At 51.0% G+C, this 14,623-nt stretch overlaps 6 protein-coding genes across 6 annotated transcripts; 3 read left to right on the plus strand and 3 right to left on the minus strand.

Annotated features, from left to right (window-relative positions):
* Nucleotides 1-7: 7 nt before the first annotated feature.
* PMZ80_001654 (uncharacterized protein) lies at nucleotides 8-2,532 on the minus strand (the record flags this gene model as incomplete). The annotated part of the gene is made up of 3 exons (XM_064870096.1): nucleotides 8-1,740; nucleotides 1,788-2,385; nucleotides 2,437-2,532. The coding sequence occupies 3 exons, from the start codon at nucleotides 2,530-2,532 to the stop codon at nucleotides 8-10; spliced, it is 2,427 nt and encodes an 808-aa protein (XP_064735593.1).
* Nucleotides 2,533-2,908: 376 nt separating this feature from the next.
* MRPS5 (28S ribosomal protein S5, mitochondrial) lies at nucleotides 2,909-4,195 on the plus strand (the record flags this gene model as incomplete). Its single annotated transcript, XM_064870097.1, has 2 exons — nucleotides 2,909-3,929; nucleotides 3,978-4,195. The coding sequence occupies 2 exons, from the start codon at nucleotides 2,909-2,911 to the stop codon at nucleotides 4,193-4,195; spliced, it is 1,239 nt and encodes a 412-aa protein (XP_064735594.1).
* A 702-nt stretch (nucleotides 4,196-4,897) lies between these two features.
* PMZ80_001656 (uncharacterized protein) lies at nucleotides 4,898-5,346 on the minus strand (the record flags this gene model as incomplete). Its single annotated transcript, XM_064870098.1, has 2 exons — nucleotides 4,898-5,095; nucleotides 5,182-5,346. 2 exons carry the CDS (start codon nucleotides 5,344-5,346, stop codon nucleotides 4,898-4,900), a joined length of 363 nt encoding a protein of 120 aa, XP_064735595.1.
* A 1,151-nt stretch (nucleotides 5,347-6,497) lies between these two features.
* TXNL4A (Thioredoxin-like 4A) lies at nucleotides 6,498-7,016 on the minus strand (the record flags this gene model as incomplete). The annotated part of the gene is made up of 2 exons (XM_064870099.1): nucleotides 6,498-6,543; nucleotides 6,595-7,016. 2 exons carry the CDS (start codon nucleotides 7,014-7,016, stop codon nucleotides 6,498-6,500), a joined length of 468 nt encoding a protein of 155 aa, XP_064735596.1.
* A 412-nt stretch (nucleotides 7,017-7,428) lies between these two features.
* LIA1 (deoxyhypusine hydroxylase) lies at nucleotides 7,429-8,433 on the plus strand (the record flags this gene model as incomplete). Its single annotated transcript, XM_064870100.1, has 1 exon — nucleotides 7,429-8,433. One exon carries the CDS (start codon nucleotides 7,429-7,431, stop codon nucleotides 8,431-8,433), a length of 1,005 nt encoding a protein of 334 aa, XP_064735597.1.
* Nucleotides 8,434-9,187: 754 nt separating this feature from the next.
* SCC2 (Sister chromatid cohesion protein 2) lies at nucleotides 9,188-14,566 on the plus strand (the record flags this gene model as incomplete). Its single annotated transcript, XM_064870101.1, has 2 exons — nucleotides 9,188-9,492; nucleotides 9,547-14,566. 2 exons carry the CDS (start codon nucleotides 9,188-9,190, stop codon nucleotides 14,564-14,566), a joined length of 5,325 nt encoding a protein of 1,774 aa, XP_064735598.1.
* Between the last annotated feature and the right edge of the window lie 57 nt (nucleotides 14,567-14,623).

The following is a 14,623-nucleotide window of genomic DNA, read 5'->3' on the forward strand; positions in this document are numbered from 1 at the left end:
AGATCGCTCACATCAAGCACGCCTCCTTCTCACTACTATGCAACTCCGAGCTTCCTACCTTGATTCTTCTCGTCGACGAACCAACATACATCTCAACCAACCATTCATACCATACCCTCCGATCATCAGTCTGTCGCCACATACTCACATCCACTACTCCACCCTCGGGCAAGAACATTGGCGTTTTCAATGGGAAGAAAATCGGAAACCAACTTATCATACCGGCGCTCTTGTCTTCCATCGTCAGAGGATTCGTGGACAACTCAACACCAGGATACAAGACTGTCTCGAAGTAACCGGCTAGACCGTGGCAGGTGCCAGTATGAGCAACCGGAAAAGAGAACTTGCAATAGCGGGTATTGTGGGCATTTGCAATGGGCGGCGAGTTAATGGAATGATTCGGATGGTGGAAGGACCAAGCTGTGCGAATATTTGGAGTGGATGGTATCGCAGGAGCCTTGCTTGTGGCATTCGAAGCTGTTGAACCTGAGCTTTGTCGTGAAGATTTACTAAGGAGAGTCGCGAATGTCTTCGTTTTGGTCGGGCTCGAAGCTGTGGTCGGAGGCTCAGGAGGTGTGCTTGTGCTGAGGAAGTCGATCTGGTCCAACATCACAACATATGGTATCTCTGCAGCGGTCGGATTGACGTTGATCATTGAAAGGGATATGTCCGCGTGGAGCTTCGGTGCTGCAACTGGCGTGAAGTGGGCTGTATATGATGCCGGTATTGAGATGCCATGAATCGGGTTGAGAAGGTGCTGAACACCATCAAGGCACTCAGGCGATAGCTCATTGTCAGCGAAGGAGCCAAGCAGCTCTGAGATAAGAATGTCAATCTTGTACCGATTGTTCTGTGGCATTAGTGTGCTTGAGGCGCTCAGGTTCTGGTCTTCGGGAATTGTGGGTGCCTGTGAACTGCCATCTTGCTCTGCTTCATCCGGGTCAACGTTGTATGTCTTTCGTGTAGTCGCTAACTTCCGACTGGTCTGAGGTCCAAGCCAGGTTCGCATGTCGGATTTGACAAGGCTGACTTTTTGATCCCATTTGTTCTCGTTGTGACGCTGAAGCAGGACATAAGCATTCGGGTTCTTCTCAAGGGCCCACATGTCTATATCGATGCCCGTATCTTCTGCTGCTTTGAGTGCACGGCTGACTAGAGGTCCACGGCCTGCACCCACGACTGCTACCACGACTCGGCCGTCAGGGTTAGAAGTAGGCTTGCCCTGCTCGATCCAGTCATGCAGCGCTCGTGCAGTCGCTCTTTCGTACCATTCGTACTTGATTGGATCTTTCTCAAACACTTCGTAGGTGACGCTTTCGAGATTGACCGTGAGTGGTTGTAACGGAGCCTGAAGATAGTCCTGGTAGCCTGCGCCAAATTGATCCATCGCATTCATGCCTGACCGTTTCGATTGGAGGTGGCGGATGTACTGCAGATGTGGGTCACCCTCAGTGGAAGGCATAGTCGTAGCTTGATTGAGCGACGGGAAGTTGCTCTCCGTGTTTTCTCCTGGTCGATGGGAAGGGTCTTTTATCGGGGTTGCATCGCATATCAGGAGCCATGGCTGTATTTTGAGGCGCATTAGCTTCAAGATGTACTCCTGATGTTCTGTGGATAGTGCGGGATAGCCCTTGGGGTTCTTCCGGAATGTATTGCCGTCCAATGTCAGGAGTCGTATTGGCTCAGAGTACCAACGACTCAATACTGGAAGTGGAGGTAGTGATTTCGTTATCGACAAAGCTGAAGAGCCATTAGCGATATCTCACAGACACAATTAAACTGCTTACCCAGGTTCAGCCTCGTGGAATACTTGCATACTGAACGTATGGTATCCCAAGCCTGCCATGCCTGGAACACGGCGCCTACACCGTCGTTCGAATCATCAGAAAGCATATACTCGCGCCTGGCGAAGGAGGCTAGGTCACCCACTTGTTTCTTGATGTTAGCAGGGTCAAAGTGAGTGTCTGTCCAGATGTAGAGTTGCATGTATGGTCCCTGGTCCAAGCCATTTAGAACAGCTCGCGCATAGGCAGCGACATCACAGCTGTTGTTCTGGCGTGGTCCATGAATGATCACATAAGTGACACCACAGAAGGCAGCATAAGCCAACTCCAGCCTCAGCACTTGTCTGGAAATGTCTGCAATGATGGGATCAGGCGAGCCCAGGTCGATCCACGAGCTCGTAGTGCCAATAATCGAGCTGATGGACTCGTCAGGGGTGAGCTGTGAGTCTGCTGGCGAAAGCGGGTCAATGATCACTGGTGCAGCATTCCTCGAGGAGAACTCGTTGAGATTTGTTGAAGCATCCGAGAAAGCTGTAGAGAGAACAGAGAGTACCCTTGAATGGAAGTGAGGAGTAGTGATTGGGAACGTTAGCATGTCATACTAGAAGGTGTCAGTAACAGACCGTTGTGTCTAGCAATCCAAGGCACGCACGTTGGCAGAATGAGCTGACAAAATCAACTCTGGACTTATGGCCACGTTCCTCTTCGAGTCGTGATGACCGATAAGGAAGGGAGTGATATTGTCCATGGCCTAGATTTTCTGTCAGAGGAAGACCAGACAGTACTGGCGAGTGCTTGTCTCTAGAGATTGACCATTCGTGTTCCAGATAGCGGCAGTATCAACTCTGGTGACCGGGACGCGCCTCGAAAAGCATTAGAATTTATATACGGGCACAGGGCCCTACTTTCGATCGTTTCACTTCATTCTGAGTCGATTTGACATTTTGATCAGTGAAAACTTGTCGTAGTGAACTTGTGTGGAATGCTCAGCTTAGTCATCTGTGATCTGCAACGCGCTAAAATATCTCGAAGTCGGAAGACATCAGAGTCGACAACTGTATCCTCGACTCAGCTTCCATCAGCCAGCCAGCGACACTCAGTCCTCGTCCTCATCCGCCGCCATCATGAGTGTCGCCCGGCCAGCCAAGTGCTTGTTTTGCACATTCAAGCAAGCCACCAAACCATCGAAGCCATCTGGTCGAATAGCTCGCCAGTTCAGCACATCCCCTGTCAAGCCATATCCCCGGAGCAAGTCAGGACCGGCAAAGCAACAACGAGAGAAGTCTGTAGTCGATGAGATCAAGCCACTATCAGAAGAACAAATAAACCAGAACTATACCCCAGAACAAGCACAAGCCATCAAGCAAACCCAAGAATACCTCAAGAAGTCCTTCGAAGACATGACCTCGTCCACAGCCCAGAACCTCAAACCATGGACAATGACCTACGTACAGCCCATGACCGAGATCGACCCAGTCCTCGACAAGGCAGTCAAAGCCCCCTGGACGAATCTGGACGACAACTCGCGGCTGAAAACAGAAGATGAGCTGAACGAGGACATAATGCGGTTCATGCAATCCATGCCCGAGAACGAGAATGATGCCCAAAAAGCGCTACACAATTTCCTCGCGACGAACAGGATAACAGTCGGTAAACCCGAGGCTGAATTCAACCCAAGGAGCGCCATTGCGCCGCAGACAGGGAAGATGGTAAAGCAGAATTTGTTGCCTGGTCAGCAGCCTGCGGAGGCCGCGCAGAAAAAGAAGGGTGGACGAGGCAGGGAAGCCGAGGGACAAGATCAGGAGGTATCTCCGGCGCTGGTCAGGTTGATGCAGATGACGGGGTACAACCAGCGGCAACTTTCTGCACTGCGTGTCAAATCTATCCTTTCACATCGAGTTGTCAACCAGACGAGGTTGGGCAAGATTCAGAAGCAGTATTGGCTTTCCGTGGCAGGAAACCAGAACGGGCTACTTGGGATAGGAGAGGGCAAATCTGAGGAATCGGCGGAGGGCATGATACAATCCCAGTATCGAGCGATACGGAACATGGTACCTATTATGCGATACGAGAACCGTACGATATACGGCGATGTCAAGGGCAAGGAGGGTGCGACAGAGCTGGAGCTTTCGGCGCGGCCGCCTGGTAAATATCTTCCTGCTTGGATAACGGTCAGTACTAATTGTGACGCAGGGTTTGGTCTCCGATGTCAGCAATATATCTACGAAATGTGCAGATGCGCCGGTATATCTGACCTAGCAGCACGAGTCACGAGAGCGAGAAACCCGATGAACACTGTCAAGGCCGCGTATCAGGCAATGCAGAGTCAGAAGGATCCGGAAGAGATCGCGAAGGGACGTGGAAAGAAGCTGGTCGATGTGAGGAAGGTTTACTACGCGGGCAACGTGTGAAATCCAGTCAAGAGTGGGAGGAAATGTGTATACCTGCTGTACATTATATTCGATGGGTGAAATACCGTAGGATTGGGCCGTCACCAAGGAAGAGCCGCTGGGTGTATAAGAGGAAGCACTTGGCGAAAACCAGCGACAGTATGAATACAGACTCTGTGCGCCGTAGCTTGACAAGCCGGTGCAGGCTGACCCATGTATCACGCTTGCGCTCTAGTTGAGGGTGTTGTGCTCTTCCTGTTATACATATTCACATACAACCCTGCGACGCTCACGAGACAGCTACCGACTTGCTCTGGGATGTAGAAAACAACATTCATCCTTCATCTAAAAATTGCCCCTTCTGATTCTGTCCTGTCATTGAGCATGTTGGCTGTCCTCGCCTGCCTAGCTAGACACCAAGCGCAACCTTCACATTCGTCGAGAGGGTTGCTCGTGCCGAAGCCAGGAGCGTCCAGTCATTGTTTTTGCCAGTTCTGCCCGTACCAAATGTTACGACGCAGGCATCATCCATGCCACTCGTGGCATACCATCTTGCCAGTCATTCACTCGCTCATAACATACCTGCCCAAGACAGTGGTTACACCTGCTTCACCGACGATCACGTAGATCCAGGTGCTGACCTACTTCCTTGCTCGCTGCTTCTTTCTCCCTCAATGTCTCTCACAAGCCTAACGTGCAGCGCTACAACCGCCCTCACATGCCTCACCGCCCCTCCACCCCCGTATCCCCCTCCCCCTCCATAACCGTCCCATCAACCTGCCCCTGCTGCAACACAATACTATACACACTCGCCTTCATAAGCGTGTACACTGACGCAACCTTGCGCTCTAGTAATCGTAGTTGCTCCGCGATGTCCAGTGTTATGGGGCCGCTTGATAGGTCCGTTAATGTCTTCGTGAGCTAGACCGCGTCAGTGCTGACCGTGAAGTGCTTGAGTAGGGGTAGTGGAGTGTTAACATGATAGTGTGGAGGTAGCGGTCGCCTACCTGGTTCATGTTGGACAGGAGGCGGGTGTACTCATCTAGCACTTCCTGTTCGAGCGGTGACACGCCGGTGGAGGTGTCGTTGGTCAGGTTTAGAAGATTGTGGTTTTGGCGTGGGAAGGTGGTTGTTGTGTCGTCTTGATCTTGGGTGAAGGTGTCGTCTGCCATTTTGGCTATGGACGATGGTTACTGCAAGAGTTGCTGGACAGGTCAATTTGATACTGAGCTACTGAGACCAGGCTTGACGAGGGGGTTGTCGTTGCTTGCGATGTATAAAGAAGGTATACTCGTTTGAGAAGTAGTGTTGTGGTTACTAATACATAAAGCAGACACCCTGACGCGAAGCGTTGTATGTGGTTTGATAGTCGGGTGCGAATATTGATACAAATGGATCAATGCCTCGCTATCTCCACGGACGCCTCCAGGACGTGTTGTACCAGTAGGATCGTGTTCATTGCAAGAACGACGGTCGAGAAGTGAGCATATGAAGCAAACGACAAATGTGGAAGAATATCACGTAGATTGGGGATCAAGGATAGGCTTGTCTTGGTTCTGCTTGTAGCAATTATTGCGTCGTGGCAATAGTGCTCACTACGCGTATAGAAGTAAATCTTATAGCGTAGATAGACCTGCGTCTTCACTCTACACTGATACCCGTTCTACAACCTTGCCAGGCAAAACATCAAACGTGCCAGCCAACTTTGCAATACAACCATGAGCATGAACAACTCCACCAGCATTGACTCAACCTCCCTCGGCAAGATCGAGAAAGCGTTCACGCCCAAAGGCTCCTTCCAGCTGTACAGGCATGAGAGCCTCCAAGCATTCTCATGCTCGAGATGTCAGAAAGAGATAAAGTCGAAGCTTGCGGCGTTTCATCGCGACAACCCGATTACCGACCCGATATGCAACGGCTGTTATGGAACAGAAAGTGTCATGAAGGCAGCCGGTACTGGTACTGGTGGTGGCAATGGACGGAAAGGCGCTGTTAGTGGGCCACCTCCGACATCAAGATGAGGACGATGCATATAGAACTTCTGTGCAATAACAGGAATTGGCGATACGAAGGAGGTTGCTGTGGGCATGTAATAAGACCGGCTGCGCTGGAGTCAGAAGCAGGAGCTCCCAGTCACGTCCTGAAAGTTAGCAGGATTTGCGCCATCAACTCACTGGAGGCTCTGCGCAACAGGAACTGGTAGAGAAATGTCAGCAAGATTGCACATATTGGTTGATGCTATGCCTGGTAAGACCAACCCTTTCATGGCTTCCTCCATAAACGCCGAGTTCATCGAGTGCGCCGTGGCTTTCCCCATGTCCAATCAATGTGATTCCTTGGGTGCGCCGATGATCGCATCTGCGCACACTCTGTGCCAATGTATAGTTACCGGCCCATTCTCGGTGGCGATGGCTCAGTACTTGTAATGGGTCGAATAGTCCTTTGGACTGACAACCAAACCCCTGCCCTTCTTGGCACCTCGATAGATGACCTCAACGATATCGATCAAGTCCTGTTTGTCGTTGATGTAGAAGTTCAGCTTGTTATTGTTTCCCGTCCCAAAATCGCACATCATATGTTTGTTCCGCCAGAAGAACATGACCGTGCACACATCGTAGAGTTCGTACATCTGGTTGAAGTCTTGGATGACGGTATTGTCGCAAGTGTAGATGACAGCGAAGTTTCTGATTTTGTCGGCGATCTTATAGAGCATTTCGTCTTGGGCCCAGGTGTCCTTGTGCTTTGGGTCGCCAAATCGTATCACCACCACTCTTTCGTCTTCGGACATGCAGGCTTGGTCGACGTGCCAGGCTGACGGGAGGTCGTGGATTAGAGCTGTCATGGTGTTGGTGGTGGAGGTGTGGGAGATATCATAGATGGAATAGCTGAAGGAATTCTGTAATTTGTATTTGTGCTTTGTAACTGTGAACAGTGCACAGATGGTTGTCAATCAAGGTTGATCGGTCGCAACTGCCAGTGATTCAGAGAAGTTTCGTGAAATGCGCTCAGGCTGCAAGGAACGACGATCCCAGTTTCGGCTAGCATGTACACTAAGATAAGATATCACTAGCGGTGCCGATCTGCACACCCCGCGTAAAAAAGTGACTTGCATGTGAGATCGAAAATCTTAAGGCACGAGTCGAGTTCGCGGGCTAGATCTGGTCGCAGACTGCGCCTGCCATTTGTTGCTCTTGCTGCAGGACCGAGCAACGTTGAAAGGATATCGAAATACCACATTGTCACTGTCGCTCATCATGTCGAACCTCGAAGGTACATCAGGCTCTGAAGGGAAGAGCAGTACCGTCGCCGACCTGCGCAATGCACTCACCTCAGAAAGCGTACCCTTAGCCAAGCGATTTCGAGCACTATTTTCTCTAAAGCATGTCGCTGCGCAAGGCGACAACGAGCAAGCATACTCAGCCATTGAGGCTATTGCTGCTGCATTTTCAACACCTTCGGCACTTCTGAAGCACGAACTCGCATACTGCTTGGGTCAAACGAAGAATACAAAAGCAGTACCATTCCTTCGGACGGTGCTAGAGAATTACAGCGAGGATCCTATGGTCAGACATGAATCAGCTGAAGCACTCGGCGCTTTGGGCGACGCAGGGAGCCTGGAGATCATGAAGAAGATGAAGGACGATCCAAATGAACCTACAGTTGTGCGCGAGACTTGTGAGATTGCCATCGATCGAATCAATTGGCAACTGTCCGAGTCGAGTAAAAGCGAGACCTTGAAGCCAAGCGATTTCGCTTCGATAGATCCTGCACCTCCTATGGCTTCAACAGCTTCGACCCCAGATATTCCTACCTTGAAAACGACCCTCCTCGACACTTCACGACCACTGTTCGAACGATACCGAGCCATGTTCGCCCTTCGAGACCTTGCATCACCGCCGGATGCTCCCACGGCTGAGCCAGCGATCAACGCTCTTGCTTCTGGTTTTGTGGACAAGTCTGCTCTTTTCCGGCATGAGATTGCTTTTGTATTCGGTCAACTGTCGCACCCAGCATCAATACCTGCTCTGCTGAAGGTGCTGGGTGATCAGGGCGAGGAGAGCATGGTCCGCCATGAAGCCGCTGAGGCGCTCGGCAGTTTGGGAGAAGAGCCTGGTGTGGAGGACAAATTGAAGGCTTTTCTGAACGACTCGGAGCAAGTCGTGCGTGATAGTGTTATTGTAGCTCTGGATATGGCCGAGTACGAAAAGAATGGTGAGATGGAATATGCTATGATACCCGAGGTCACAGCCTCTGCGTGAGAGCAATCTCGCCAACAGATTCTTGAAACAATACAATTTCTTCTTCGCTTCCTTCAGTTGTTCGTATTGTACTTGTACCCGCATTCACCGCACCTGTAAAAGACCGTTGAGCCCTCGTCGGCACTTCGTAACTGCTTGGTGTGGTAGAACATCTCCTTTGCATGGCATTGCGGGCACTCTTCATTTGCAATGGACTCGACTTGCAACTCTTCCGTGTTGACATTCTGCACGTCGTTGTGCTTCGATCGCAGAGCCGATGGGAACGCGCTCGGCTTGGAGGACGACACAATCACTTTATCCGACGTGTCTTTCGTATGGAGTGAGCAGTCTTCACACCGGATCATCTGGTCGGTTGTTGCGCCTGTTGTACGTGGCATAAGGGAGCCACAATGCTCGCAAAATAGCATGCTGCCAATTGCGACCATCTTGAAGTCACTTTACAGAATCGTCTATTAGGCGACACGGTGGGAACGTGGTAGGAAGGAGCGCCTGACCTGCCTTTCAAGTTCGCAACTTGAATCTCATCTAGAAATTATGGCGCTAAGGCAGGAACGCCGCAGATCACGCTAAGATACGCTTATCGCGACCAGGCCTCAAGGCTGTCACTTCGCATACCTACCGCATGTTTGCGATTGCTTTCGGAAGGTGCACTCAGTGCTGCTTCACTTTCACTTTACTTCTGTTCACGGTTCAACGACTCCCGCAGACGCGGCATCATTCACGTGCTACTCCCTAGTATGCAAATACCTCCAAGATGGCAGCCCGGCCTCTTATCCAGGTCAACGTGCCGCCGGCTCCTCACAGACCGAATGCTAACCACATGAACACCATTCCTGGCCTATCGGCTGACAAGGCTCTTCAATTCACTCCTTTTACCACGTCAATATTGCCAGCAGTCGATCGTATACCAGTACCAGAAGTTTCGAGAGTCCGTGAAAATGGGCGCATCGCAACATCAAGCGAGCGAAAGCAGGCTCAAACACTTTTGCAGCAGCAAGATCTACAGCCTGTCATCAGGAATCAGATAGCTGCATTGCTGAATCAAGGCGCAACTCACATGTAATGGTGCCTGTCCCGATCATGTTAGGACCCCTACTGACCTAGACCCTGTAGTGACTTCCAGCTTCCGCCCACTCCTCCCTCCGCATCGCCCGCACCTGCTGTCAATCTAGCAGATCTAGGCTTGAGTCCTCTGGCCAGATCCGTTCTCAGTATGACCAAGATCGGTTATAGATATCCCACTCCACCTGGAGACAAGGAGAACGATACTGTTGTCGTGCATACCCCGAAGCACTCCAGCAACCAACGTCTGCCGACTCCAGCCGATTCGACTTCCCCCATTGCACGAACACAATCCGTTCAACAAGAGATTCCGAGGTCACAACCGCTTCAAAAGCAGCCAAATGGAGGACTGATTGTGCAGATACTTGCTCCTCCGCCTACCTATCGGAGGGAAGACTATGTTACGATCCAGCACTCGCCGAAACGAAGGAAAGTCAGCCACGATGGTGACAACTTTGGAGGTACCACAACCCAGAGACAGCAGTCAGACGAGGCACTCCAGTCCTTCCAAGACCTGCTCACCGACATATTCGAAGGCCAAGATCGTGTTGATGCTTCCGGAGGCAATATTCTGAATGCTAAGAGCGAGGAGTATTTCGAGTCTTCCGACAACGAAGCTGAAGATGGCCTGACTCTCAACTTGAGAACTTTGGACAAACTCAGAGAGATGATGCGGAAGCTGCTGAGTCTTCAGAGATTACGTGATGTCCCTGTTGAAGAATTGCGTAGGCTGCAGCAGATCTGCGAGTCTTCGATTGAGCGGGCTCAAACCATCAACATTCGATCAGACAATCATGCTGACCAGGAGCACGATCTGTGGCGGAGCAGCATGCTAAGAGCTAACAATAGCTTGTGCGCTGCAATTGCAGTCATCTACATTATGCTCGGAAACCCACAGCAAGAAGCATTATTGTCCCCTGATCTACTGAGATGGTCTGCAAATGGCCTTGTTAACGTCCTTGAAAGTTGCCTGGTTCCGGTCATTGAAGCCCGGCCTGATGCGAAGGACAGCACCTTGTTCAAGCAAGCATCTTCCGAAACGGAGAGCATCAGGCTACTACTAAATTCTTCCCGAAGATTACTGGAGCTGATGGCTACTGCATGTTTTGATGTCAAAGGCGGTGAGTCGTGCGTGAACACTATCGAGTTCTTGGCCGCGAAGCTGGTTTTCGTTCAGAATGCTACGAGCGAGAAGAACTCAGTGCTTGGCTTGCAGGTTTACGAGAACTTCCGGAAGAGTGCTATGGCAAGCTTGTCCAAAATGTACGCACGGTTTGCTCGTGAACGTGAGGCGATCCTGGACGAGATTTTGTCCTCTCTGGACAAGTTACCATCGACAAGTCGTAGCGCTCGGACCTTCCGAGCCGGAGATGGCAAGTCAATCCAGCTCATATCTGCCTTGTTCATGCAATTGGTTCAGACTACTGCGCTTCACGTACCTGACAAGCAGCGTCGCAAGCACAAGCCAAAAACTCATAGGACGAACACATCTGATTCTGCCGACGAAGAAATGATTGAAGAAATGGCAGAGAGTGATGAAGATGATGAGATGGACGAGGTAGCCGAGACGGCTGACTCTGTCGCCCGGTTGAACTTGAAAGTTGGACAGCTTTTTACGCCAGCCTACAGAGAGGCGCAGAAAATCGTCCTCTACCTGGTAAACAGAGCTTCCAAAACCACAAAGACCGGCGATTCGCCGTATCGCAGCATCCTGGATCTGTTGGTCGAAGATCTGATCAATGTTCTCGAAAACTATGAATGGCCCTCAGCTGAAATTCTGCTCAATGTACTGGTCGTCAAGATGCTAGATCTCGCCGAGAACGAGAAAACTGCGTCAGCAAAGAATATGGCATTAGAGTCGCTCGGCACTATGGCTTCAGCGATCTCGAAGCTCAGAGTCAAGTCCAGCACCATAAGCAACTCTCTTCGCTCGGACAATTCGAAAGCTTCCACCGAGCTTGTGAGGTTGGCTCAAATACATGCGGAAGCTGGCGGAATCTCGGGACCAGATCTCATCTCATTGAGGGGACCGTTCTCGATGGTAATTGAACATCTGGGCGACCTGACAGGAAAAGTTACGTTGCATCAGCAAAGTGCCCGAGGGTACTTCATCGCATATTTCGCCAGACTAGTGTCAGATGCCCTCAAAGGCAAGACTGACTGCGATCTTAGTGACGTTACCGAACATGTCCTTCAGCTGTTGGCGTCAAGCATGTCTGAGAGTCACAGTCTCGGTATGGATGTGTCTAGAGACACCGCTGAAGCAGCATATCTATTGTGCGTCCTCAACTCGGGCTTTTGTCGCAGACTGACAGCCATGGTCAAGGCTTTGTCATCCTCAGTGACCAGTGACCAGGCTCAAGTCAGAAGCCGGAGTCTGAAGAGCGTGGCTTCGATCCTTGAGATCGACTCATCGTTGCTAGATCGTGATGCTACAATAGCCGAAGATGTGTTCAGATGTGCTTCAGACGATTCCGCAATGGTGCGCGACTCAGCGTTGTCGCTGATAGCACGATTTGTTATCCCAAGAGGCGGCGTGCTTCAAGAGAAGGGTATGAGGCGCCTTCTAGACTGTACCTGCGACGAAAAAATTGGAGTCCAGAAACGATCAATCGGGCACCTAAAGGAGATTTACCTGCAGGAGCATAAAGCGTTCACAAGAAAGGCGATCGTTCTCCGGTTCTTGCTCAGGCTCAACGACCCCGAAGATTCGATAGTTTCGTTGACAGAGCAAACGTTGCAGGATATATTGATAAAGCCAGCTCTCACCGATCTTGCAGTCGACGAGAACAGTGCCGCTGCCAAAGTCGCTGTGGAAGATTTGTCCTCGCATTTGATGAATTGTGTGTCAGAGCACTACCTCCCTATGCTCAAGAAGTTCTTCGCTTCACTTCTTCGCGCGGACAGCAAAGGTCGAAGCAACAACCATCGATTATGCGCCAAACTCGTCGAGGCACTCTTCGAGAAGGTCATCTCGACTGAAAAGGTCGAATCACCGCTTCTAGTCCTGACTGCTCTTGCTGAGGCAGATCCCAGACTGGTGCCCGCGGTCCATCTTTCGAAGCTGCAAATATATCTCGATGCCAGACCCGGTGAATCCACGTTCATGTTCAGATCAGCTGTAGAAATTTGCCGTCTGGTGCTACCCTTTCTCCCAGAAACATACAAGAGCTTGCTGAAGCAGACTCAAGACAACCTGATGAAGGCAATCACCAAGATGCCTGGAAGACTGGAACTGGATGCAATCTTCCAATGCTTGTCGACCATTGATGGTGTCCTGCATAACACTGATCGCTTCTTCGGATTCTCGAAGTCAATTCTCACTGGGCTGCAGTCACCTGACACGTCGACCGACGGCAAAGTAAAAGCAATCCCGGTTGATGGCAAGGTTAAGCTAGTCCGGATTCTGGGAGCGATGGGTAAACATCTTGATCTCGATAGTCACACGGAAGCATTTGCAAAGGCGGTGCCCAACGTTCGAGCTTCATTGGTGTCCGCTCATCTAGCCACCACGTTGTTGCCTATTACTGCTGTTGAACGACCTCTGGCACTACGAGAAGTCGCCCTCGAAAGTGTGGGTTCGATCTGCCAGGCCTCTCCGGCTCTTTTCAACGACCCTGAGATCACCAAGACACTATTTGATGTCCTCAAACCATCTCTAGACTCGGCCGGCTCTGACCGGTCTAGACTTCAAGCGGCAGTATTGAATATCTTTGATGAGCTATATGCGGCGCGAGCTGCCTCCAAGGAGAAGTCAGACAAGGCAGAAGAGGACGATGAGCAGGCATTGAAACAAATGGGTGGCACCGCCAAGTCTCGGGATCAGGACAGTGCCATCTCAGCAATCACGATGAATGTCGTGGACGCTGTACTCTGCATCTCATTGTCCGAGGCATCCGCTAATGCTTTGCCATCTGCGAGAACGCTTGCTAGTATCTCGCATCAAGGTCTCATTCATCCAAAGCAATGTCTGGGAGCCTTCGTCGCATTTGGCACAAGCACAGATCAGCAGATCGCCGTGATCGGCCACAAAGCCCAACAGCTTCTTCACCAGCAGCATGAGTCTCACTGCGAGAGGGAGTACATGTCGGCAATCGTTCAAGCTTTCAAGTACCAGGCTGGTGTCGGCGAAGGTCCTTGTGGTGCTATACAGACAGGGCAAGCAGGGTTCCGAGCCAAGCTTGGACAGTGCTTTGAGATTATCACGATGAGCAACAGCAAGTATGTGAAGAAGTTCTTGAGTGGCCTTGTGTCACGAATGACTATCGACACGTTAAGCTCCGACAGGTCGCCAGTGCCACTTGACCACGTTGCTTTCACGCGCTTTGTCGTCCAAAACATTGCATTCTTCGACTACAAGAAGATGGATGAACTTCTCCACGTTATCCTCCAGCTCGAGCTAGCATATAGCAAAAGTGGTGGTGAGATTGCTCAGGCCATCGAAGCAGCTCAAATGCAGTATCCTGATCTGGTCGTCCACACACAGGTCTCTGGCAACTCAGAACTTGGCCTCGAACCGACCACTATGGAAACAAAGAGCATTGATCCAGCACTCATCCTCGAACTCAAGCGACTCAGCTCAGCAGCGGCGACTCTCATGCTCATGATCGAGACGCGATCTCACCTCCTCCGGCAGTACGGAATTGGCCGTGATGTCCGAACAGCAATGTTGAACAACAAGCAAGCGAAGGAGACCAGCAAGAGCCCCACAAAGGTCCATGGCATTACAGGCGAGAAGCTTTGGACAAAGAGCAACAGCATCGTTGCCGCTCTGGACGATGACTCGGCATCGGTGCAATTGTGCAAGGACTTCGTCGCTGCCATGAGTGTCGACGAGGACTTCGATATGGCTGACGATATACCTGGTGGAATGGACACTGCCGTTGATATGGATGCATCAACGATGAAGATGAGCATGACGCCTAGCGGACGAAAGAGGAAGCTCAGCGCTACACCAGGAACTACACCGACTAAGCGACCAAGAGGCCGACCAAGGAAGAATGTGCAGCAGCAGAGGCGTAGCAGAAGTGCGAGTACCGACGGCGATCCTGATGCGGACTTTGAACGTTAAGTGTAACAACGTTTTGGAGTTTGTGCAATAGGTGTACAAAATGTTTGACAAGGATTT

This window comes from Knufia obscura (genome assembly GCF_036327395.1).
Source record: "Knufia obscura strain CCFEE 5817 isolate CBS 148926 chromosome Unknown scaffold_1, whole genome shotgun sequence".
Classification (NCBI taxonomy): domain Eukaryota; kingdom Fungi; phylum Ascomycota; class Eurotiomycetes; order Chaetothyriales; family Trichomeriaceae; genus Knufia; species Knufia obscura.